This window comes from Panthera uncia, chromosome D4 (genome assembly GCF_023721935.1).
Source record: "Panthera uncia isolate 11264 chromosome D4, Puncia_PCG_1.0, whole genome shotgun sequence".
NCBI lineage: Eukaryota > Metazoa > Chordata > Mammalia > Carnivora > Felidae > Panthera > Panthera uncia.
Genome location: NC_064807.1, coordinates 43,220,675 through 43,247,466, shown reverse-complemented (window position 1 = coordinate 43,247,466; position 26,792 = coordinate 43,220,675). Strand labels below are relative to the sequence as shown.

General features: G+C 40.2%; 1 protein-coding gene across 3 annotated transcripts in view; it reads left to right on the top strand.

Annotated features, from left to right (window-relative positions):
• Nucleotides 1–26,792, top strand: part of SLC24A2 (solute carrier family 24 member 2) — a 242,052-nt gene that overhangs the window by 123,355 nt on the left and 91,905 nt on the right. For all 3 annotated transcript variants that reach the window (XM_049635150.1, XM_049635159.1, XM_049635166.1), the window contains exon 3: nucleotides 26,641–26,679. In XM_049635150.1, the coding sequence (XP_049491107.1) occupies nucleotides 26,641–26,679 (39 nt within the window). The remainder of the gene's footprint in view (nucleotides 1–26,640; nucleotides 26,680–26,792) is intronic.

The window sequence follows — 26,792 nt, the reverse complement described above, 5'->3', positions numbered from 1 at the left end:
CTGTGTCTCCCTCTCTGCCCCTCCTCTGCTCATGCGCGCGCTCTCTCTCTCTCTCTCTCTCTCTGTCAAAAATAAATAAACATTTAAAACATTTTTTTTAAATAAAATCTTAATACTTTTCATTGCTTATTATAAATGGAAATACAAAATGCCTACTGCCTCATCCCAAGAAACAAAAGTTTTGTATATTTTGAAAAAAAGCTATTTAGCTGTATCTCCAAACCTCTAAGCACTTACAATGTTTGCAAGTTGGGTAATATTTGGCACTGATTCCTTTCTAGTATTTAAATGGGTCTGACTGATCTTGAACTTTGCTAGATGGTTTCTACACTTCCCATCATCTACATCTTTTAAAGAATTGTTGAGTGGGGGGGGGGGAGGGAGTAATTTGTAATTGATAATGGTAAAATTCACTAAACCCTCTTATTTTGAAATGAATAACTTTAGGCCCAGACAATTTGAGCAAAACCAGTTTTATTAAATAACTTTGAGTCATTTCCTTCCCTGTTCTAGCTTTCCCAGTCTGCCAACAGACGTAGGTGGTACAGAGTCTGTGAAACTGAATACAAATTGACCCTTTTTATGGATTGTTTTATAAACACAAAACTCAGTAACCAACCCTAACCCCTTAATCTTAAAAGTGTCCTCTTTGATTAGATGTCTCCCCTCATTAGTGAATCAGTGTGTATCTGGCTCCCCCTTGGCCGGTGGAATTAAACGCTTTCCCTATTCCAAATAATTTATACAAACTGTTTCCCATTTGGGGCTTTCTTCCTACAGGTGAATTTTATTTCCTTCACTTCTCCTTAAATGATCTGGTTCAGTTTCCCTGTTTTGTAACATTCTATTATGTTGGTGCAAGTTCTAGTTCTAGCCAATTTGATGCTTTATCTTACTTTCACTTTTTCTCTTGTGTATTGAAATTCTTTCCATCAGTGCCATCCAATTCCTTTGGGTGCTTGGTTTCTTTGTTTCTGGGTTTTTGGTCTTCATTGTCCCCATCTAATCTCTTGCTACTTCTCTGAATTCATGAAACCTAACCTTTTTGAAATGTATTGCCCTTGTTTGGCAGATTTTCCTTTTTTATTAGACATGTGGCAATAACACTTATTAATTGGATGGCCTTAGAACAAGTTGTTTAACTTTGCTGCCCATCTGAAGAATGAAGATAATATTATGTAAGTACTTTACAGGGATGTTGTCTCTATTATTTAAACTAATGTCTGCCCACTGCCTAATAACAGTTTATGGCACCTCAGTTAATGTTTGCACCATTTTTATTTCTGAGAACTAGTTAATAGGGCTGCCTTGGCTAGTTAGAATCTCTTTATCTTTTGTCCTCCTTTCTTGCCTTCCACAAATACCTCCTACCACTACCACCAAGAGGAGAAGAAAGGAAGTTCAAACTCAGGGCTCACAATCCTCATGCAGATGTCCACTGTAAAATGTGTGTTGGCTACCTCAAATAAGATACCCTATAACCTTGTTCATCATAGGCCTTCCCTTTGTGCTGTTTTTGAAGTCAAGCATTTTCCCATTTACTGAGAGGAGTTAATGATTCTTGTAAAGGTGAGAACCTACATTCACTTAAAGGATTGGGTTTTTAACAATAGCAACACAAGTGATACCCACTGATTAATTTCATAAGCATTCTTTCCTGCTGATAATAAATCTTGTTTATTTCCCACTTCCGTTTTGATCCAGAAATGTTCTTTTGTCTTTGTTCATGTTGTCCTACCCTTAATTTACCTTTAGTGCCCCATTTCCCTGACCCCTTAATGATATTCTTCAGCCAGTAGTGCTATTCTGAGCAGTGCATGCTGCCCCATCTCATCTCAGGGACATCTGTCACATGAAAACAGAGCCATGAGCATTACCTCTTTCTCATCCTTCCTACTGCTCCTTCTCTAATTGTAGAGACCTGTTAGTGGTCTTGTCCTATATGGCCAAAATTTCTAATAAAGGAGATTTAGGAAACCCCAACACAGACCATCTATAAGTTCCCTGAGATAAAAGGACAACTTTGAAGAGTTTTAACAGGTAAGTGTTCTTATAAATACCTTTACTAAAGTCTTAGTTACTACAGGAGAGACAAAGATAACTAGCATACCCCTTGTCAAGGAAGAGTTCCACACATAGAGAGGAAACAAATAAAATAAACCACTAAAGGCAGGCTGTAAATACTACTACAATCAAGGAATTCTCATGATACAAAGGAAAAGGAAATTAATTTCATCTGGGAAAACCTTGGAAGGCTTCATGGAAGAGGTGAGGGTTAGAGGATAGAGAGAAATCCAGAAAACTTCTCCAGGGGAATGGCCAAGGATAGTATTCCAGGCAAGAGGTACAACTAAAGAACTTGGAACTCCTTTCCCTCACTGTGTGTGTGTGTGTGTGTGTGTGTGTGTGTGTGTGTACATTTGTGTTTGAGGATGAGGGAAAGAATTGTGGGAAATACATGCCAAGGAAGGTTGGTTGTGGCCATATTTTTAGGGCCATAAAAGCCACCAAAACTTATTTTCACTCTAACCATGCCCGAGATAATAGCAGAGGAGTGGATTGGGAAAGGGTGTGCTTATGTCTTGTTCCTGTCTGGTTACCTCACCCTTGAAAGAGAAAAGCTTGTTGTTATCCATCAAAACCGTCTGCTTGTCAGTCTTATCCCACCCAGTCTGAGGCCCCGCACACAGGTCCTTTCTCACAGCAGTGACCTTTCTTTAAAAGGTGGACCTGGCCTGACATCACTGATGTTTTGAATTCAGCGTTCAAAAGCTTCAGAGGCATTTCTTTCTGCAATAAAGAAAGTGTGTCAGTCCTAAAGGGACAGCCCCCTGCTTGCTGCCAAAGAGGATACAGGGTTTGGGGTTTTGTTTTGTTTGTTTGTTTTTTATAATCAACGGCGAGGGCACTTTCAGAGAAGAGAAATGATCTGTTGGTGAAAATGCAATTTCTCTTCCAATCTTCTTCCGGGGGAGTCTGAGAACAAGCAAGAAACTCAAATGGTTTATGTCACACTTTGTGAGGAAAGGAAACGTATAAGATGATGCATTGAAATATACCTGTTTGTTTGGCTCTCGTACAAAATGGCTAGAATTCTTTGCATTTTGGCTAAGACTCAGATACTACAGGATTGTGCCTAACGTGGATTATTTGATAGCAATGAGTGTATTGCTTTGCATCGTTTTCAAGGTAATTTAGTATACATCATCCCATGTACTGTTTCTAATCAGTATTCCTAGGAAGGCTTATCATAATCCTATAGCTAGGGAAGCTGGAACCACAAAGGCTGACAGCATTCCTCAGATCACACAGCTGGGAAGATGGGGGAACGTGACTTCAGGTGGGCATCTGACCCAGGTCTAGTGCCTTTTGCATTTCAAACACAGTCTCTTGTCGCGGGATCAGTTTCTTCCTCTTTAAAAAGGGAGGAATGGACAAGGACAATTCCCTTGAAGTTCCTTACACACCTGAAAAATTTGTATTTGTGATTCATAGTGAAAAACTGTACAGTCTTCTTTCTTACAGAACTAATGTAGGAAATCCAAACTTGAGGTGTGGAGTGGGCCAGCCTTTGGGAGTTTGGGCTACTGGGGACCACCCCCCCCATCACCCAACCCCATGCTGATCTTGACCACAGACCCACTGTCATTGGGACTCACCTAAAAAATGTTCATCCTTTCCATGTTCTATCCTGAGTCCCATTTCTTCCACACCCTTCTTTGCCATCGTGTTTTGAAAACACACATTATTTTTGCCACCATGTTTAACAAACACGTCATGTTTATTTTGTTAGATATGGGGAATTTACTCCAAAGTACAAAATATGTCCTGATTTTCTTTTACAGGCAAAAGCTCACAAAAGAAGTTAGGCTAAATCATAGTCGTGAATGATCAGTTGTAACAATGCAGCACACTCTAAGGAACAAAGAAATTTTAAGTAAAATGATAATAATAATAATGTCAGTTTTTCAGTGTAAGATATTCCTAAGATGGCGGGAATTCTGGTTATCTTTGTCTTTACAAATGAATGTGAATAGGAATTATATTAATACATTAGCTAATTTAATCTTACGGAGCTGAGTGTATTTATAACATTCAGACATTTTTGTGTTCTTGATAATGTGTCCCCTCCGTCTATATCTTTATAGTATATAGCTTGAATGCTAAAATTATTTTCATCCATGGGGATGGGGAGCCTCTAAACTTATACAAAATAGAATGTAACAAAATAAGATGTTTTATCTCACCTTCAAGTACTGTATATTTTTTATTTTACTCCTTTAGTTTTATGCCTATTCAAAGTTTGTTTTGGAAGTTCCAGTTAATGGTTAACTCATAAAAAAAACCCTATTTAGTACTTTTCTACTTAGAGATCACAGAGTAAGAATACTAATATAGTCTTTCACCTACAGAATTTTTAATGCAAACAAGTAACGTTGATGATGATATTGAATATTCCTTATGAAGAATCCTATTTTCAGTTATTTACAAGTATCCACTAAGCAGAACATGAAAAGTGTCATGATAAGTTTTTTAAAAACATGAACATCAACTCTTTATGTTTCAAGCAGATTACGTGAAAATATAGAGAAGATATGCATAAGCTAAGGTCAGGTGAGGAAAACAGGACTGTAATTTAAAATCAAACGAGCTTAAATGGAGATAGAGAGTAGCATAATGGCCAAGGGCATAGACTCAGCTCAGCTCTTTCACTCACTGTAGTTCGCATGGGGCAAATGATTTATCTTCCCCTTCCTCTGTTTTATGTTTTCCCATTCTGTCACTTAAGGATGAAAACAGAACTTACCTTACAGGCTGTTACAAGGATTTAATGAGTGAATCATAGACCCTTCCTGGAATATTAAGCATATAATAATAAGTGTCACCTACAAAATATATAACCATGTCCATTTAGGGTGAATGTCCTTATCCTTCAAAAGCCAGTCTCCCACCTACATCCATTTGAATCACTGAATCATTTCCACCATGGCTATGTCTAACACTGCACTTATTCTCACTTTACAGAAATCTTTGATTTTTTTACTTTTCTAACTTTTTTAACGTTTATTTATTTTTGAGAGAGAGAAAGAGAGCACGAGCTTGAGAGGGGCAGAGAGAGGGAGACATAGAATCCAAAGCAGGTTCCAGGCTCCGAGCTGTCAGCACAGAGCCCGATGCAAGGCTCGAACTCATTAGCCATGAGATCATGACCTGAGCTGAAGTCAGACGCTCAACCTACTGAGCCACCCAGGCGCCCTTAAATAAATCTTTGATCTTTAGATGAGAGACGCCATACCTCGTGAAGCTCTAACTTTACAAGTGCAGCATGGAATTGGATGAGTGTATCCTCAGGTGTGAGGTGTGTCATAGGCAGTTATTATCCCCAATGACCAAAGTACCCAAGTTCATAAATTTACTTCCACCAATTAGAGGGGTTTCAGGGTTACCTCAGTAACCTCAGCCTCACTCAGTTGAGTCCAGCAAGCTTGCACAAGGAGGAATGAGGCAAAGACATAAAACCTGGGCAGTCCTGCACTCTGTGGATTAAGCACATCACTAGTCCGTTGCTGTGTCGGTGCCACACATGTCCGTGTCATTCTCAAGTGTTGCAGAAGAAATTGAATGTTGAGAACTGCAGTCCTACACGGCGTATTGATAGTCACATATTTCAAGTGCTTTGCAACCTGGAAAGGCACACACAGGTACTCATAGTTATTTTTGGTAAATATATGTTACAGAGAGAAGGCTCAGACATGACATTCTTCCCCTTCCAAAGGGTACAGGAGTGTGTAGGGCAGTTGTCCTGGTACTTAGTGTCTGTGGGAACAAGACCTCTCATGCATTCTCTGGAACGTATCCTCATTGGACTCCTTGATGGCCCTTTGGTAGCAGACGCTCCGCATACAGAGAAATAGACCCGAAGGGTCTGTGCTTAATTTGCTACCATGATAGGGTCATCTGCACCAGTTATTCAAATTTAATGGCAGTGGCAGAATGTGGAGCACAAGAGGCATGTCAAAAACTGCGCTAGAAATATTTCCTAGAAATAAGATTGGTGGAAAATGTAACATCTAGCCTGAATAATGGGTCCTTTGATCTCGGCAAATAGACATTTCAGCAGGAAAGAGACAGTAAATCTAATATTTTTATAGTGTAGAGTCTACTGAGTTCGGTAAGATGCCGGTATAAGTAGAGCAGGTATTTATAATTTTTCAATATTTAACCTTAAGATAAAAATTCTTCTTCTTAATAGGGTCAGGCAGCTTACATTTGATATGCAAAGAGCATTTAAAATCAGTCATTACTAAATCAAATCCACTGATTTTTTAAGTGGGTAGACGATTGATGAACTCATTCAGATCTGCTCAGAAAAATTAATACCATGTCTAGGAACAGGATCTTGCAATCATAAAACATGGAAAGTCACAGCCCCATACAAGCAACCATCAGAGCCAAATCAAACGACAGCAAAAGAAGCAAACAAACCTCATTTGGTCTATGTGAGCAGGACCTGGAGGCATAGCTACCGGTTAAGTGGCCTCTACATTGGCAAAAATGGCTCTCAGAGGAGTATACTCTTAGCTGGAAAGCTGAATCTGTGGTTTTGGTACGTTGCCACCTGGTGTCACCCCCATGCCAGGCCATAGATCCTGAGCCATTCAAGCTGAGCTCTGGCTGAACGGTGTCACCAGCCCTGTCTGCTTGGGCACCATCCCAGATGATGACTAGACACATTTTCACTAAAATCACCCTACCCCCTCCAAGACCAACCATCTGCTGGAGAATTTCACTCCCTGGTCCCAGATCTAGATGTGTGGACCCAGCATAGGATGTAAGAGAGTATGTGTGCTAGACCTAAAGTTGAGACCCTTTCTACCTGAAGAGACCCAGCCACATGGAGAACTACTTCTCTCCAAACTGCATCTTCTGCCCTCCAAAAGCCAATCCAGTCTACCTCTCTACGCCTGTCCTGGGAATTCAACAATACTATTCACACACTCTTACCCCTTGCCACCCCAGCCTTCTCCATCTGGGGCAGACAGTACCCTACATATGTGGGAACTATGTCCTTACGAGACCTACTAAGGTTGATGATTTTTTTAAATACAAATGGGGGCAAATGTTGGCAATAGACTTCATGGTATTTTTTTTTAATGCTTATTTATTTTTGAGAGAGAGAGAGCGCACGCGCAAGTGGGGGAGGGGCAGAGAGAGAGGGAGACACAGAATCCGAAGCAGGCTCCCCGCTCTGAACTGTCAGCACTGAGCCCAATACGGGGCTTGAACTCGTGAACCGCAAGATCACGGCCTGAGCCAAAGTCGGATGCCTAACCAACTGAGCCACCCAGGTGCCCCTAGGCTTTGTGGTATTTGCTAACAGGCTGAATGTAGGACAAAAGGGGAAGGGAAAAATTAAGAAAGATTCCTAATTTTTTGGCTTGAGCAATTGGGTAGATGGCAGTGCCCTCCTCTACTAAAAGGTAGATAGAAGATTAACAGGTTGGGGAATGGAAATAAAAATTTTTAGTAAGCATGTGTTGCTTTTATAGTCCAAACACATACATGTTATTTTAGGTGTTAAAAAAATGTTTAAGCAACCTAAAATAAACCAAAGAAATATGAAGATGTTTTATAACATCTAAGTGTATGATTGGACTGATTTCAACAGTACAGAGAGAAAGGCATTAATATCTATGAAAGTGAAATTGGCTGTGTGAAGTCTGTTACGCCCACTAGACAATGAATGGAGACGGCTAACTGGCAGGGAGATGTGCATGTTCTGAGGGGACAAAGTCAGGACTACGGGTGTCCATTGATGGTGTGTAAGGCCAAAAGACTGAGAACAGAAGAGGGCACTCAATGAGATAGAAGGAGAGTCTCAATGACAACATGACAGTTAGACACATGCTGACATAGCCAGTGACATGTGAGGACAGGAAGTGGCCACTGTCTTCACGTCAGAGTGGCCTTTGGTGACTTGGGCAAGAGTAGCGTCACTAGACTAGTACATCAGCCTCCTGACCTCCCATCTCTCTGCATTTGATCTCCCTCCAATCTCTACAGCAGCCAAAGCCATCGTTTTAAAACTTAAATTCCATCAGTCACTTGCTTGAAAACCTTCGTTGGCTTATCATGTGAACCTGGGACAAAATCCAAACTCCCAGGGCTGGAACAGGGTGAGGTGAGTGGGGCACAAAATTGAAGGGGGCACCCAAAATCTCAGTAATCAAGATAAGTAATATTTTAATGTGGTATTTTAAAAATCAGGTTGGCAAACCACAGTCCATGGGCCAGCTGCTTGGTGGTTTGTTGGTTTGTTTGTTTCGAGTTTTTATTTAAATTCTAGTTAGTTAACACATTATTATTATTAGTTTCAGAAGTAGAATTTGTGATTCATCACTTATATACAACACACGGTGCTCATCTCACCAAGTGCCCTCCTTAATACCCATCACCCATCTAGCCCATCCCCCACCCACTTTCCTCCATCAACCCTCAGTTTGTTCTCTATAGTTGAGTCTGTTTTATGGTTTGCTTCTCCTCCCTCTCTCTCTCTCCTTTTTTAATTACCCTTTGTTCATATGTTTTGTTTCTTCAATTCCACATATGAGTATTACTCAGCTATAAAAAAGAATGAAGTCTTGCCATTTGCAACAAAGTGGATGGAGCTAAAGTGTCTTATGTGCTAAGCAAAATAAGTCAGAGAAGACAAATACATATGATTTCAGCTGCTTGTTTTTATAAATGGAGTTTTATTGGAACCAGGGCCAGGATCCAGGTAAGGTAAGCGAGAAAGGGTCAGGCAGATACAGGATCAAAGCCTGTCTTTACTTAAAATCTTGATCTTCTGTTAGTCATGGAATTTGGGCATTAACTTTGATTTTTGAAACATTGCCTTTATATCCTTTATATTACTGAGTTTTCTGGTGCCTCCTAAAATTTTTGTGCATGAGGTAAATGAGCCATTTTCCTCACCCTTGTCCTGGTTCTGCAAACCCCCTGTCAAGACCCGCGCTGTCCAAATGAACGTGTATTGCTTTTGTGGTCAAAACCCCAAGTATTAGTTTAAGTTTTTAAAAATGTTTAAGCGACCTAAGATAAACCCAAGACATCTGAAGATGTGTCGCCCAACAATACAGAAAGGCACCCAACTTCACCACCTAAAAAGGTGAATATTCAACTCCTTATTTTCCAAATAGATCTGACCCTACTTATGCAGTGAGTGCTCAGCAAGTCCCATGGATTAATAACAGCAGGAGAGCCATTTTTAGATAAAACTGATGATGCTTTCATGGAAAGGTTCCAGGCAGATTAAAGTTGCATAAGACATAATGCTTTTTGACTGCTTAAATATGTTACGATCATAATTTTTTGTGACTTCTCCAACAGAGAGATTTTTCTTATTTACCACGTTCTCAACCGGTAACTAATTTCTTCAGGCAGCTTAAAGTTCTTCATTCAGCTAAGTTTTTTATCCAGTTATTATATTGAAGCATGAAGGATCTTAGAAATCCATTCCCAAACAGATTTTTAACAGTGCGTATGGTTTGAGGTTTGGTTAATAGAATAAATATTCGTAGGTTTTCCAAGTTAACAAGAGCTATTTTCTTTCTCTTAGCCTCCCCCGCCCCCCCCCCCGCCGCTTCCTTCATTACTATGCCTTATATTTTAAAGGTTGATTTGCTTCCTCAGTGAGTAACTGTGGATAAGTAGATTTAGCAGGGCCTAAAAGCTATTGACTCTCAGTGCAGCTCTAATATTACAGGAAATGTGTCTATCTCAGTTTCCCTATTTGAGATTTGAGAATCCACTAATGAGAAATGTTGTCGTCATTACAACTGGAAGTTAGTTATCCAGATATTGTCAGTGTGACCCACATGTCCAAACAAGACCATGGGTGAGAAAAACACCTGAGTGCGTACCACACACATACACTCACTTGCAATTTCTGTCATCTGACTGGGTGATGGCTGGCATGACAGGGGACAGCTAGCAGGCGAGGCTGGACTTGTTCACATGGTGGCTGTGCAGAATTCCAAGGGAACATCTGGATGCATGCACGGTCCCTTAAGGTCTAGGCTGGAAACTGGCACATTGTCACTTCTAATACATTCTATTGGCCAAACCAAGTCGTAAGACTAGCTCAGATCAAGGGGAAGGGAAATAAACTCCACCTTCTGATGGGAGGAAACTACAAAGTCACTGTTGCAGAGGTACCTGGATACAGGGAGGAGGATAGTTGTAATCATTTTGCAAACAAACTACCACAATTAATAAAATTGGAAAGCCTACTCATTTACCTATATAGTATAGCGGCTTCACCTTGTGATTTTTTTAACAACGTTATCATGGGAGAGGCGTGGGAGAGAATTTTTATGTTGCTAAAACCACCTGCAAATGCAAAATGGTGACTGTCTGATGAGAAAATGGAAAAATTGAAGCAGATCACATTCTCACTTATCTGGGATGATAATGACTGACTTGCCCAGTTCTCGATGGTTATAGGAGGTTGAAACTCTTGCCCAAAGTTTCTGAGAGATTCAGTATTTGTTCGAGGCAGGAATCCCAACCAGACTGACATCTTCTGAGTTTAGATATCGAATTGTTTCAATTGTAGATTCTTATTATTTCCTATTCTCACGTATGTTTTTTAAGTGCCAGTAGGGATCCAGGAATTTTACATGTATGATCTTACTTAATTTGATAATTAAACAGTACCCTCTGAGAGAGCTGTCATCTACATATTACGGTATAGGAATTGAGGCGTACAGCCCTTTAGTAACCGGCTGGAGGCCTCACAACTAGTAATTGGCAAAGCCAGGGCTGTTTAAAGCACTTTCATTATTCTATAGTGTCTTTCCATTGCTTTATCCTCTTGAACCATACCCTGTGTTATCCTTAAAAATAAAAACTGCCAGTTATTTTGCCAACAAAAGATGGGTTTATTCAAGAATGAGAGAATTGCATTCTGGGACAAACAACCTGCAGCAAAATAGTAGGCAAATCTGAGGAACAAAGGAGAGGTACACTTTTTTGAGGAGAAAAGGGGTGATTTGGGAAGGCTTGTTATAAACTAAAAATCCACTGGAGTAAACTGGGAGTTCAAAGTATGGTGGCTTTTCATCGGCTGAGCTATTGGTGGGTGGCAGGGAGCGGGGAGCAAGGGTGGCAGGGGGAGGTAAGGAATGCGTCTCTTCCTCCAGCTGGAATAGTAGAATAGTATCCACGTGCAAGGTCAAGTCCATGTAACATCAAGTTCATGTGTTCCTGTTGGGTCTGCAATTGACTATGAGAGCTCCCCCTGCCTATCTCTTGACTCCATTTTAGTGAGGTTTCCCATTACTTATTTTCTTAATTATTTTTGTTCTTAATACTTAATGTCAGAATGCAAATATCAAAATCTAACTCACTGGGAAATAATTATCCCATTATAAAAAAAAATAGAGACTCCTTGAGGTATCTCAGGATGTTTATTTTTTTATATTTATTTGTTTTTGGGAGGGAGAGAGAGAGTGAGCAGGGGGCGGGGGGGGTGGGTGCGTGGTAGCTGGTGCACAGAGAGAGAGGGAGACACAGCATCCAAAGCAGGCTCCAGGCTCTGAGCTGTCAGCACAGAGCCTGACATGGGGCTGTAACTCACAGACCACAAGATCATGACCTGAGCCAAAGTTAGACATTTAACCAACTGAGCCACCCAGCCACCCCGTATCCCAGGAAGTTTAAATGCTGATTTGTGGATGTCCAGTGTGGGTAAACAGAACATATTAGAATCATCTGCCTAATGGATACCCATTGGCAGTAAAGATCAATTCAATTTGCTAAAACTCGGTTTTCTATAAAACTTCTCAAGAATGTGTTTATTGGATAAACCAAGGGTTCATTTGAGAAAGAAAGTAACCTTTTCTCATTCAACTAAGTGTTCTCTGGTGGCCTCAAAGTTGGTGCCCTCCCAGGTGTTAACATGTGTCCTGATCCCACCTGGTCCATAGCCTCAAGCCTACAGAGAAGGAGAACACTGGCTCCTGGGCCAGTTTTGGGTGTGAGCCCCAACTTTATCAAGTACTGTATCTGTAGCCTTGGGCTCTTCACTCGGCCTCTCCAGGCTACTTTCTCGGCAGTAAAATGAGATTGGTAATGCTTATGGACCTCTAATATTAAATGAGATAATGCATTTAAATCAAGTGGTTCAGATGCTAAGTGCTATTGATTTGTCTCTCACCATGCATTTTTCAACAGAAGCTAGCTCAAAATAAAGCGCAGTAAGCAAATGACCCCACATGTGAGCCGATGTCACTTGTTTGTTGTTCTTTTTCATTGTGCATTCCATACCTATCCTCCCTCACCCGAGTGAATATTTACAAAACAACAAAATGTGCATTCAACAGACAGGGGTCTCACCCCAGCTGGCTGAGTAACTAGCTGTCCTTACCCCCATCCAATTGCTACACTTCTCTGAGCTTCACTTGTTTCCGGCTATGAAACAGAGATGCTAAGGAGGTCCTGCTACTTCTGCTAATGCTGTGAGACAGCCATGTAAGAATACTAAGCACAGCACCTGGTGCTTCTTCATACCCTTGTTTTGTTCCCTTTGGCATTTGCAAGAAAGTTCACCCGTTTTTAAAACGTCCAGGTATCTGGAGACGCTTTTCCTTTTTCTCACTTGTTTATTTTGGGTTTTTCTGCTTCCCCTTCTGCGTTTCTTCAAGGTGAGCTCAGTCACAGTCGGAAACCTCCCTAAAGGCCACCAGAGCCTGGAGAGGGGCTACGTTGGGAACAGACACAGTCCGGGCAAGGTAGGGGCCTGATCTCCAGAGTGGGCCTCTGGCACTCTGCCTGGACTCTGCCCACCGAATAGAGTTAGGCCATCTGCAGTGACATTCAGATCATTTTCCTGAAGACTTTGAACTAATTGGGAACTTGTCAGTGTGTGTAATATGCTTCGTGCTGCCGTCTGCTCTAGCTCTGTGCCAGAACCCAGTTCAGTGGCACCAGGCTGTCGATTGGATAGAATAGATGAGTCTTTTTGAAATTCCTCCTTTCTGTCAGTTAGCAGTTGATAATTTATGCCCTTGGTAATAATATCTCCCAGCTTCCAAAGGGTAAGCATTTTGAAAGCATTAAATCAATGGTTCTTAACCTTTTTTTAGGGTTGCACTTTTGAGAATCTGATGGCCACAGTGGATGCTCTTCTCCCTACCCCTGAAAATGGATACATACACAAAAGTTTACCATTTCAGGCATTTCACAAACTCCCCTCCTCAATCTAGACTGTGGACCCCACATTCCCGCATTAACTAGTTTGTATTTATGGAGGTCTGTATGGCTAGTATTGTTCAGCAGTAAGCTAACGCAGGCAGGAAAGGAGCACTGTGTCTGGAGCAACTTTTTTGTTTAATGAACCAAATGATTGTTGACCTGAGTAGGGAAGGGAAGGAAATCTTAGCAAATAAAATGGATGTTTTTTAATTAGGTTTTTCTTTCAATTCCGGTATAGCTAACATACAGTGCTATATTAGTCTCAGGTGTCCAATGTAGTGATTTGGCACTTCCGTACATCACTCAGTGCCCATCACGACAAGTGCCCTCCTTAATCCCCGTCACCTATTTCACCCATGCCTCCACCCGCCTCTCCTCTGGTAGCCATCAGTTTGTTCTCTATAGTTAAGAGTCTGTTTCTTGGTTTGTTTCTCTCTCTCTCTCTCTCTCTCTCTCTCTCTCTCTTTTTCCTTTGCTCACTTGTTTTGTTTCTTAAATTCCACATATGAGTGAAATCATATGGTGTTTATCTTTCGCTGATTGACATAACGTAAATATTTTGTTTCACATATACTTAATGACTAACTTTGGGGACAAAAGTGTAAATACAAACCTATTTGATCATGTTCTCGAAAAACCCATTACACGGTGTTAACCTGTTAAAGCAATGTCACCTATGACATACATACAAATGCACGAGCACATGGTATTATTATGTAGAAGAATGCCCATATCGTCAGAAGATAGCATGTGAGATGTGTAAGGGTGAAGAATGCATGACATCTTCACATTACTTTAAAATGACTCAGAAAATTAGAGATATAGATAAAGGAAATACAGAAACTGTTAAAAATTATTGAATCTAAGTGTTGGGACTATGGCTATTCACTGTATTATTCTTCAAACTCTTGTTTGAACTTTTTATTATTAAAACTTGGAGAATAGACACATTATTTTGAGAAAAATGTTACCATAAGCACAGTCTTTTACTTTCAGACTGGATTTTCTTCATTCAGTTGAGCATCATTTTCCCTTAGGTCCAGTATATTTTTCACTGTGATTTAGAATCCTGCCCAAAGATGTCCAATGACAGTACTATAATTTAGTAAATGATAAACTTTCAGCAATGACATATTATACATTATACGACATTATATTATTATTATTAGCATTTAAGATGCTATCTGGGCAATACGCTCAGGTAGTAGGACCTGATACAAACTGAAGTACACAGAACAATTTTGAGAAGTTCCCAATGGTTAACACCAAGGCTTCAGAGCCAGCAGTAGTTACAAAGAAAGCTTCTTCAACAGGATACTCCCCATGTCACTGTCCCCTAATTCTGCAACAGATTTTTAATTCCAGTACTGAAAATAGTGCTGAATATTTGGCCAAGAAGATGGTGCTAACCATAATATCTATAGCTCCTGACCCTATTTGACTGTAATGCAGTTCAGATTCCCAGAACGTATCTTTACCATTTCTGTTACTGCAAGGCTGCATCTGTTTCCAAAAGTACACAATTTCCGTGATGCTATTGACAGATAACAGATAAGATATGCCCTAGGAGACCACAGTCACTATCTGGAACCAGAAATTTTATTTTAAGGCCTGAACCTTCCAACATCATCAGTCCATTATAATTTCATCAGCAAAAATAGAGCACTATCTTCACTTAATGTCAGACCTGTTTCATCTTTCTGTTTATACTTTGTTTTTATATGATTAGAAGGATGCATGACACTAGAAAAATACAGTTTACTTTTAAAATCATGTACTTCTTATTCAAAGAAAAGCTAATAATTAGAGCTCTAGATTTCCTTAAATAGTTTAATGAAGATTAGATGGCTTCCATTTTCTGAATAAATTCCCTTCTATCCTTCATGGAAGGTGAATTCAGAGGATGTTTTATCCTTACTTAGGGAAAGCAAAGTGAGTGATGCCTTGAATCCAGCAAGTAAATACATGAAAAGTGTTCAACATCATAAGCCATTAGGGAAATGCCCATTAAAATCACAATGGGATACCAATGTACCTATTAGAATGGCTGAAATAAATGATGATAATACCAAGGGCTGGCAAGAATGCAAAAGAGCTTAAGCACTCATACATATATTGTGGGACTATAAAATGGTATAGCCACTCTGGAAAATAGTTCTTTCTAAAACTAAAAATGGTCTTGCGACCCAGCAGTTGTATTCTTGGGCATATATCCCAGAGAAATTAAACTTATTTTTATGCAGAAATCTGTACATCAATGTTCCTAGCAGCTTTATTCACAATAGCCCCACACCGGAAACCATCCAAAGGTCCTTCAGTGGGTGGATGTGGTACATCCATACCACAGAATACCACTCAACAGTGAAAAAGGACTAAACTATCGATACATGCAACAGCTTGGATGAGCCTCAAGGAAGTTGTACTCAGTGGAAAAAGCCAGTCTCAAAAGGATAACATACTGCATGACTCCACTTATGTAATAGTCATAAAATAACTTAGATGAATACCAGATCTTGGTTATGGGGGTTAGGGATGAGGAGAGGGGATGGATATAGATATAAAGGGGTAGCATATGGGAAGCTTGTGGTAATGATACAGTTACATATCTTAAATGCAGTGGTGGTCACATGAAGCTATACATGTGATTAAATTGCCTAGGGTGACACGCACACCATACACAGTCACAAGTAAGTGGACATATAACTGGTGAAATCTGAATGAACTCTATAGATTCTACCAATGTCAGCTTCTTGGATGTGAGATTGTACTGTAGTTAATGTGAAATGTTATCTCGGGGGGGAGCCCAGCTAAAGGGTGCATAGGCCCTCCCTGCACATTTTTTTTTTTTGCAACTACCTGTTAATCTGTGATTATTTCAAATTGAAAAGGTTTTTTTAAGTGCTTCCTATTACTTCCTACCACTTAGGATTGTGATGATGAGCATTTAGCACAGTATCTCAAGTGTGGTTAGTGCTCAGCAAAAGTCAGCAGGGATTTTATATATTAACTCTGCTGTTGCTACTTGATTGGAAGACTAGGTCTGAGAAGAGAGATTTAAACTAGAATATAAGTTCCATGAGAGCAAGGATTTGGGCTGTGCTGTTCACTGTTGTATCGCCATACCTAGACTAGTTTAGCACATATAAATAAGGTGCTCATGAAGCATGTGTCGAAGAAGGAACGAAAGAGTGATTTTGAAGATGAAGGAAGCTATGTGGCAAATGGAGCAAGAGGAAATAACTTGGTCATATCCAGGGTTGGGACACAAATAAAATAGCTAAAATAGTGATTTGCCAGGACTGCCTTCTGGGTAGGAAAGATAAGTGAGCTGAGAAGATGTTGAGGATAACCTTGAACCTCAGTGTGATTCTCACTTCCCTAGATTGCATCGGTCTTAGGGGGATGATTGAGAATTTAAGCACCTTCACGTCAAACCCGTTGTTGGGACTCCTAGTCCTTACCATGCACTCTACTTTTCCAGGGTGCTCAGGTGTATCATGGTTGGTGCCCAATAGAACTGTTCTTTAATGCCATTTTGTCCACTTATTACACGATGGCCTTGTTCCAATCAATACTTGCACTTCCGGCTAAAAGGGATCACTACCACCTTGTCCTCTGCCACTGGTATTACAGGTCCATCTGTGTTAGGCTACCAGAAGGAAGACTGGCTCTCTCAGGTTAAAGGACCCATGCAGTAGTGTCTAGGCACATGGTCCCAGGGACTAAGCCAAAGAATTGTTCATTGATGGCCCTCTGTACTAGTCAAAATTGTTTCTGCTGACCATGGCCTAAGCCTCAACACTGGATCCAAGCTCCTCTACTCTTTTCTGCCTCGGAGTGACTTTCCCACCTTTTTGAGCATCCACCTCCCTTGCAAAGCTCTAGACCCATCTCTCTGTAACTGCCAATCAAGACATCAATGTCCAATGTTGTTAAGACGCCTGTGTTCAAGAAGGTTACAATCTCAACCAAGCAGACAAAATGGCAAACACTGGCAATGCAGAATAACTGTGAAATGCCATTTCTAAAACAGGAGTTCAAAGAGCGGAGGTTTTATATTGTTACATTTCCACAAGAATGAGGAAATACAGGTCTGGTCAGAGCATACGTCTCAGATACATGGGAGGGGAGGAGTCAGGAGACAGTGAGTCATTAGCCGTATCAAGTAAGAGAAAAGTGACATAGTTCAGTGTTGGGCTGAAAAGAAGCCATTTGCCTCCAACTTTCTTATATTTGAGCATATACGCTAATTTAAAAATATATCTAATCTCACCTATTTATTATTAAACATGCACTTACTGAGAATCTAGCACCACTATGCTAGGTACTGTAGAATAATATAAAATGGAAATAAAAAGTGGTCTCTGCCATCTGAAGGGTGTTCAGTAACAGGAAAGAGAGAAATGAGACAAATAATATAAAAGAATGAACTAGGGAGAAGATAGGGAGATAGACAGAGGGTGAATGGAATATAGATATAGCCAAGCAGTGTTCCAAGGGACCGCCATTGCTGTCCCACCTCCATGACATGAACGATCTGAGCTCCATCCTGGGCTCTCATGGGAACAGGACAGCAGGTCAAGAAATGGGACCAATTCTCAATATCAGTACATTTTCGACAGAGAATATTATATACTTCATATTTGTGCCCTTTGTTGTTTTCCCACAGCTTAATTACATTTTCATTTGTATTAGTAACTATTTAAGTTGGATTTACATGATACACATTTGCTTCCTGGGAATTCCAAAACCAAGTTCAGCAAATCTGGCATCTCTCGTTTTCTGCACATATGGAAATTATATCAAGTCCTGTAGGAACCAGGTGCTAGCATGGTGCCAGTGAAATTTCCAGGATCACAAGTTAAAATGTGGTCGAGAATCAGTAAGTTGTATTAATGAGGTTACACAATACCTAGGAGATCATAAAAGAGAAAAGTTACATATACCCAAATCACAGAGTTACATTCAAATTATAGTCTTCTGTTCTCCTTAGAGTTCAGAGTTTCTTTTTTTTTTATCTTAAAAATGTGAAAGTTTTTTTTAAGAAACTTTGTTGCCAATAATATTGCCAAAAATTAATCAGACTTCCAGTTTTATTGCTTTCAAGATGCACTTTAAATATCTAGTGCCCTTTCCATCTGTTGGGTTTATAATTTTATAGACAGAATCGTGTTCTTTATATTCTTCATAGTTTTTGCTAGCTTCTCTTCAAACCAGAATGCAGGTTAAATGCATGATTAATAAATTAATCGTAAAGTTGATTGTAAAAGTTATGGCCAGACCACCGTTAATTCACTTAGGTACATCCTTACATATACCACTTAATTTTAAGTGATCTAACTGCTGTCCTTTCTGTCTAATTTCATAACAACGTATTCTGGGATGTTAGCTCCATGAGGACCGAGATTTTTTTTGTCACCTCGGTGTCCCTAGAACCTGGAAGAATGCCTGGCATATAGTAAGTGTCCAATAAATATTATCAAATAAGTACTGTTAAATGACAGAATTTTTTAATTCAAAACTTGCTATTCAGAGTCTCTCATTGATGCTTCAGGCACTGGAATCATGATTAATTTTTTTTCATTGCTCTTTTCTTGAAACAAACAGCACTGGTCCTTCAAGTGACAGCAATAAATTGAACACTGGGGACACCGTGCTTCCAAATAAACTAAATATAAACTAGTATCATACATCCACAGTGATAAATGGGACCACAAGAGGACCCCACTTTTCCCACCTACTGCTGAGCTATAAAGTCCTTGATACAAGTCAACCTGATATATGGATAAACTAATTTGCAGAGTTACTCAAACCTGTGCTATTGTGAAGGTCATAAAAAGTGCCTCCATGACCTTCAAGAGACAAAACCAATGTTGAAAATTCATGACAATTAATAGGTGAGTCTAAATAATAATGCTGGGAGAGACAAAGATAAGAAAATAACCTCTATTCTTTCTGCATTCCCAGGCATCAACTTTTTGTACCAAACAAGCACAAATAAAATCTGTCATTTTGTGTTCAAATCAATCACTTGGCAATACTATTTTCTTGCCTCCGTTGGAAGTCAGAGCTCATAAATAGCTTTTAATTTACATAAACTTTTTATTGTATTTGGAGTCTAGTGCCTCCAGTCTCCTTCCCGCAGGCCACTGCAGGGAAAATTCCACTTTCTTGTTTCTCCAGCACTTAGGCTCTGGAGCCCAGCTGTCTGAATTCACATCCCAACTCTGCCACTTACTAGGTCTGTGGCCTTGGACAAATTATCCAACTTCCATCAGCCTCAGGGTCCTTACTTACTAAAGGTTGCAGAATGGCTATAATACTTATTCGGGGGGTTCAATGAGATATTTATACATAAAGCACTTGGCACATATTGAACTTTCAATAAATGTTATCCATTATGACTGCAATCTGTTTGATTTGTGGCAGACCAGTCTGTGATTTGTTGGACTTCTCCTTAAAATTCACATCATCTTAGACACTCCTTCCTTCAAAGAAGTAAGGCAATCCAGACTTAATATGGGGGTGCATTGGGGGTTGTTTACTAGTCAAAGGAAATGTGTGACTAAAGCAGAATACCACTAACAGATTGTGTTCGACTGGCATATCGAAATGATTCGTTAGCAGTTGTGAGAATTGCTCAAGCGATACAACAAAGTATATCAACAACATCTGGATTTGGGGTTGGGGGGAATGAGAGATGTCAGTGGCACTGGGTTGTTAATTCCCAAATTAAGTGAATTAACAAAGGTGCTTAGTAACCTGAGTGCAGAAATAGGCGGAGGAACTTCCCACTGAGCTCTCTCCATTTATAAAGTGAGGATTACTGTCTTCTTTGTACCAACTTTATAAGTAAGATTATTTTCTTAAAAAGAGAGATAAGAAACCAGTCTATGTTTATATAATGTTTGACAGTAGTATATAAATGAAATAGACGATGGATGGATAGATAGATGATAGACATTCACATTACATATATGATACCTGCTCAGAATTTTTTGGTAATGGTATATATGATCAGTAAAGTTTGGAAACGCTGATAATATGCAATTGTGTAGATTTCAACTGATCAGTTATAATGCAATTCTGCATCATGAAGATCCCCTGTCCCCGGGCCTTACTGGAAATTCCTTAATTGTATTTTCTAACAATTTTAGAGTAGATCACAACAAATGCCCCATCTCACCTGTTATGAGCAACTGCCCTCTCATGGGATAAGGTTTTTTCAAGCTTTGACTGGGACCTCGTTTCATTCTTTATCCAAACCATGACTTTCAACAGATGTGAGAGGTGCTCATACTGGACATGTTCACAGATCATTCCTGCACTGCCTGGCTTCCTGGATTTGTGAACTTGTAGTCCAGAATGTTACCTAATGAGAAAGGGCTCCAGCAGAAATTGAATTTATGGTTCTGATCCAGATATTTTCCTTTTCCTTCTCACAAGCAACTTCAAATGTTCAACAGAAACTTGCCGAGTTCCCGGGGTGTGGAGGGGTCTTTTAGTTCAGGCTTGGGTTCTGCCTTCTCTGAATTTTCCAGCCTCCAGAGCTTCCTGATCAAAACCAGGCCCACTATACCACTAAGGTATATGGGATATGAAATGCCGGCATAGCCTTGCCAATCCTATATCCTTCAGACTACGCCAATTCGTGGGACAGGGACATGGTCTGGAGCCAACTCAAGGAAGTATAATCTGTCGTGTCACCTCCTCCTCACTCAGCTGCCAACCCAGAATATGCCCAGCCAACCACCCTGCAGTGTCCTACACAAATCACCTCCCTCCATCCTGAAAAGTGGAATTTTACCCTTCCCAGAAGCCACTTGGTTCTCTAATCCAGTTCACAACCTTGGGCATGCTTTTGTCTTCTAATTTGCCGTTATTCTCCCTTCTGACTCCTAATATGTATTGTAATGATGATGGAGCTAATCCATAGTGCTTACTATGTACCAAGCACTGGTCTAATCACTTTACATGTATTAATCCATTTAACCCTTACAACATTCCGAAATAGTTACTCCTTGTATCCCTACTTTACAGAGGAGGAAACTAAAGCATAGAGAGATTAAGTAACTTGTCCAAGGGCACACTGCTAATAAATGACAAAAATAGGAAAATGAATCTGGGAAGTGTGGTCCTGAATTCCATATTCTTAACAACTATAAGATGCTACTACTCATCCTGCATTTTTTTCTTCTCTTATGACGACTATTTAAAAGGCAAAATGCTGTTCCTTAACTGTCACTAAACAATTTCATTTTCACTCTCTCCATTTTGGGCCGTACCTATTCTTCTGAAATTTTTTCCTACTGTCCCAAATATTTCATGATCATGGGAATTAAACAAACCATCAAAAGGCTTTGCTCCAAGATGTGAGCTTCTGTTGCCACACTTTTTACTTAATTTCCACCCTTTCTCTCCATCCCAATGTGTTTCTTTAAACCAGAGTTGTGAAGCGGGTTATTTCTGTGTCCTGGGCTGCCACCTCCAATATTTCACTAACCTTTGAGATTCTTACTTCCCTAATGGGCAGAGATAGTAGAATAATTACCCAGCAACCAATGGTAGAAGTTATTTGAACTTAAATCTCTTAGTATTTCTTTTTTTAGGGATTTATTTGATCCCTCCCTCCTTAATGTCTTAGGTAGTGTGCTAAGACTGAAAAGGGAAGGGGACAGTGATGATTGTGCATCTGATTAAGTGGTAAGATTTCTTTCCTTTTAGATTTTCAGTTTCGAGACTTCTGAAGGGTACCTTCCAGTCTTCCCATAGACGTTGAGGTTCATCTCTTTCCAGAAGAGAGGTTTTGAGGGGCACCTGGTTGGCTCATTCAGTTTAGCGTCCAAATTCGGCTCAGGTCATGATCTTGTGATTCGTGGGTTCAAGCCCCACATCAGGCTCTGTGCTGACAGCTCAGAGCCTGGAGCTTACTCTGGATTCTGTATCTCCCTCTCTCTCTGCCCTCCCGTGCTCACACTCTGTCTCTCTGTCTCTCTCAAAAATAAATAAGCATTAATTTTTTTTTAAAAAAAGAAAGTTATTGTTACAGCTGAATATGTTGAAAGAAAAAGGAGACAGTATTTCACACTTCCTTGTTAATTTCTTAATGAAAATCCATCTTTCCATCTTTCCCCTCCACCCAACCTTTCTAAATTCCAAGACATCAAACTAATGTCAATTAAATATTGGATCAGTATTTCTAATCACAGGCATCTATGTTTTAGGTGACGTTTATGACAAAATAATGGTACTTTAAAATTTTTTTTATGGACTTTACAGTGCTTCTTGGTCCTTGGCACAATAAATTCTGGTGCATTTCTCAGGATCTAGTGAGAGATTATAGTGGCAGAAGTTTATGGATGTTACTTGACTGTTGTGAATAATTGCTTATCTTTCTATATCTGATGGCATGCCACTGTCCAGAGAAGTCACCCCTTATTTTACACAGTTGTCTTTTGGCATGTGAAATCTTCCCAGCGACCCATTTGATCATGCGAGTGACGCATAGGCTGTGTGGCTATGACGCAGCTAAACTGTCATATTTGCCTGATGTTGATGTGTCTGCGGTGGAGGTGGGGGCCTGTATCTGGGGGGAAGCTCTGTATAAAGTCAAATCAAACACATTGTAGTCAAGGAAATCATCTCTCAACCAGTGGTTTCCGGGGGATCAAAGGAAGAAAGACAACTTAAGGATTTATGAATGAGTTATAGTGCTAAAAATACATCCTGAGTGGGCTAATGGTTTTATAATGGGGGGGGGGGGTCCCTTTCAAAGCACCTATCAAATAGCAAAATTCCAATATAGAATTGGGGTTTCTGCCGGAGAGAATAACAGATATTAATGGCATCATTCCAGTTGTTCAATTACTCAGTTACTTGCAGTGATTAAGGAGGAGGCCAGCTTACATTAAATAAAGGGTTGAATTATGAATACTTTCTTTTAAGTAAAAGATGTATCCCTTATATCCTGGCCTGGTGGATGTCCTGCTTTCATGAATGAAGAAGCAGGTCTGTGTTGGTGCACCACACCTCCAACCTGTGACCCTGGGAGATGCAGTTTATGAATTCTTTTAAATATTCCTCAAGAATTTCCGTATATGTTCCCAATAGACTTAACAAATTTTTCCCGTGGCCAGCACAGCCTTTCAGCTGACCACCAGGGGTTGGGCTTTCAAATTGCTACAGGCCAAATGTGCGATATGTTGGTGTGTTTAAAGTCAAGGGCATGCAAAAGCAAAAATGCATAAGAAGAAGGCCAAGATTAATCCCCGAAGTCCCATGAGTCTTCATTTGAAGAAGCTGTCTTCTGTCATATATGATGGGTTAAAATAAAGTGGTCGGGGGTTCAGTGGCCCTGAAAATAAATTCACAACACCGCGGTCAACCTCAAGCCCAGATAGTGAGCTAAATAATTCAGTGGTTAGAAACACTGCAGGCCTATAAGCATCGGCTATACACGTTTGGATCATTCCTTTGTTGTCTTCACCAGTTACTTCCGGTGTAATTAAAACCCATTTAAAAATGAACTCCTAACATAATCAGCACCACTGCTTCACCATGCAGTGAAAGTGAGGCCAAGTCAGGTGAGCATGAGGGTTTACCAGTTGATGTAGGTGAGCCCCTAAAAATGAGCAGTTATCATCACACGACTCATTTTCCATCTCTTTTGCAACAGGGCTACATAAAAGGAAAGTGGAGGGGTGTCTTAATGGCTTCGGTTGCCATTTATATATATTCCTAAATATACATGCGGTAACCTGATGTATATTCATGTCCTCAAGTTACACTTCAAAGAAAACTAATGATGTCAACTTCGGCTGACATTCAACAGTGGGAGACTTTGTAAAGGATTTCAGACCTTTCTCTGCAACCAGTTTTTTCTTTGTAGAATCTATGTACTTAGGCATTTTCTTTCCATTTATTGTGTCTTGTGACCCGTCTTGCTTGTGAGAGAAAAAGGAAGTCAGTGGGGCAGATATATTTTCTCCCTTTCAGACCAAAAGACAGGCTTGATCTTTTTTCCTTCCTCAAATATTTTCTTTAAATATATATTTTTTTAAGGCACACCCTTAGCTGGTTATGGTTTTGCTCTTATAAAGACCACCCTGTTCTTTGCTGCATTTCATCCTGTCCCTTCATGTTCTGAAGTGTCACTGTGGTATCCATTCCAGCTCCTAATTATTTGTCTGCCATTTAGCCACAAGGTGTAAATTTGCTAACTGAAAAGGCGTGCTCTGACAGTTCATCTCAGTGTATGTCCAAAGGCTGAGCTTGCTGCACTGGATAACTTCCCTGGGGGAATGTTCTGTGGAATGTGGGGCCATTTGTTGAGCTGTCTGATGTAGAAGAAGAGAAAATGAAAGGACCTACCAGAGAGAAGCGGGATCATACAGTGCCTTCAGAGCAAAAAGGGAAATCAAAGACAAATTCCAGGTCCACATCAATCTCCAAGCATGTTCCTGGGGACTAGGGAATCAGCAATAGTTTCTTACTCGTATTTTTAGAGAAGTCTCTGAGAGAGAGCCCCAAATCAGGGGGTTATGGCAAATTTAGAATGCCCAAGGGCTGTGCCCAAAAATTATCACCAGTGGAAAACAGTTCTGTCTGGGCCTGAGACATACAAGCTCTTCAAGGGCCTACAAAAATGTTTGGAACCAGAAGAAAAACATATATGTTGGTATTGACTCTAAAATCTAAAAAAAGTTTTCTATAAGAATATTAAATGTTTAATTGAATGTCTGCACATATTTAATATCAACTTCATTAAGTGCGAAATTTAGTCTTCTTAAAATTACATTATATGTGAAAACAAATTATGGATTCAGTTTCTCATGTTCCAAGATTTCAAACGTGCCAATCATAATTAAATGAATTACACATAGCCAATAACTTGAAATATGAAATTATAAGAATCCTTTCCAGTTTTTTACATGGAAATGTATATTTTAGGTGGGAAATGGGAGCATCTGAACATCCTTACATACAGACATGTGTGGTAGGACTAAAAAGGAGAGCCTAGGGTTTGTGAAGTTTCCAGAACAGCTCTGCATTGTGTAGTCTTCTCTGCATGTGATTGATTATTCATGAAGACATAAATTACCAAAGACACTGATGGGGAGGACCAGAAACTAGACCAGGAGTAGAGCTCTGGGTTGTTCCTGCTGTATGCACCCATAGTTGAGGTATAGGGGCAAAGGAGGTGGTCCAAGCATGAAGGTCACAGAGCACCTGTATATCATTAGAAATATCACAGGATAGTGCCCTGGTTCTGCTGAAGGAGTGTGCATATTAAATTGACAAAGCAAAGCCATCCAGTTGGGTCATGTTAGAACTCTAATGTCCCTTTGTTGGAGTTGCATTCTCTCCTAACAGATGACTAGGCCCTCAGGTGCCCTTGTGTTTCAGTCGACTTTTCTTGACTTGACAAATATTTCCATTTTTAGAATGACAAACTTGAAGTGAGGGAGGCAGAGAAAGTGTAGTATCTGAATTCTGCGTGCGACGATCTTAGTCTTTAATCCGGTGACCTAACTTCTTCAGCCTTTATTTTATTTACCCTATATGGGGTGGTTGAATGTGGATGCCCTCCAAAGTACTTGGAAAAACATTCTTCCTTGTGATCCCAACCCCCAACAATAACCACTGGCAAAGGTTTGGTATGATTCTTACAGAAATTTTTTTCTTTACATATGCTAAAGTATTGTTAATTTATTTTCCTTCATAACATGAGATGAAAAATAAGATTTTAATTGTTTTCACTTGAACAGTATATCTTAGATATTTTTGCATGTCCATACAAGTGTACTTACCTCATTTGTTTTTTTTTTTTCTTTTCAACGTTTTTTTTTTGTTTTTTTTGTTTTTTTTAATTTATTTTTGGGACAGAGAGAGACAGAGCATGAACGGGGGAGGGGCAGAGAGAGAGGGAGACACAGAATCGGAAACAGGCTCCAGGCTCCGAGCCATCAGCCCAGAGCCTGACGCGGGGCTCGAACTCACGGACCGCGAGATCGTGACCTGGCTGAAGTCGGACGCTTAACCGACTGCGCCACCCAGGCGCCCCTTACCTCATTTGTTTTAATGACCACGTGGTAATTCCACTGCATGGATGGGCCATAATTGATTGAACTGCCCTCAGTTGCTGGGCACTTGGGTTGGCCATTCAACTTTGAGTGTTCAGGAGAATGTGCCATGTGCCTAAATAAAACATTATATATTGGCTAGTAATCTATACCTGTTGGCCCCCTGTGTTGGTTCATTCCTTCCCAGAAGCAGAAAGAACCAATCTTTCCTTATACTGATGCTTGTCATTAAATGTAAAACCTCTGTGTGATTCATCATTTATTTATTTGTCTTTTGTTTTTGCCTTTTTCTCTTACGCAGTCGTCCACAGCCAGGGACAAGGATGAGCCGGCTCTACCGGTAGGAAGCAGTGGCTGTGTCTGTACCTGTTTGTGTGCCTGTGGAGAGTGTGGGGCAGGGGAGGGAGGAGGAGGGCTCATGTGCTCAACAAACCATTCTCCCCCTTGGGATAC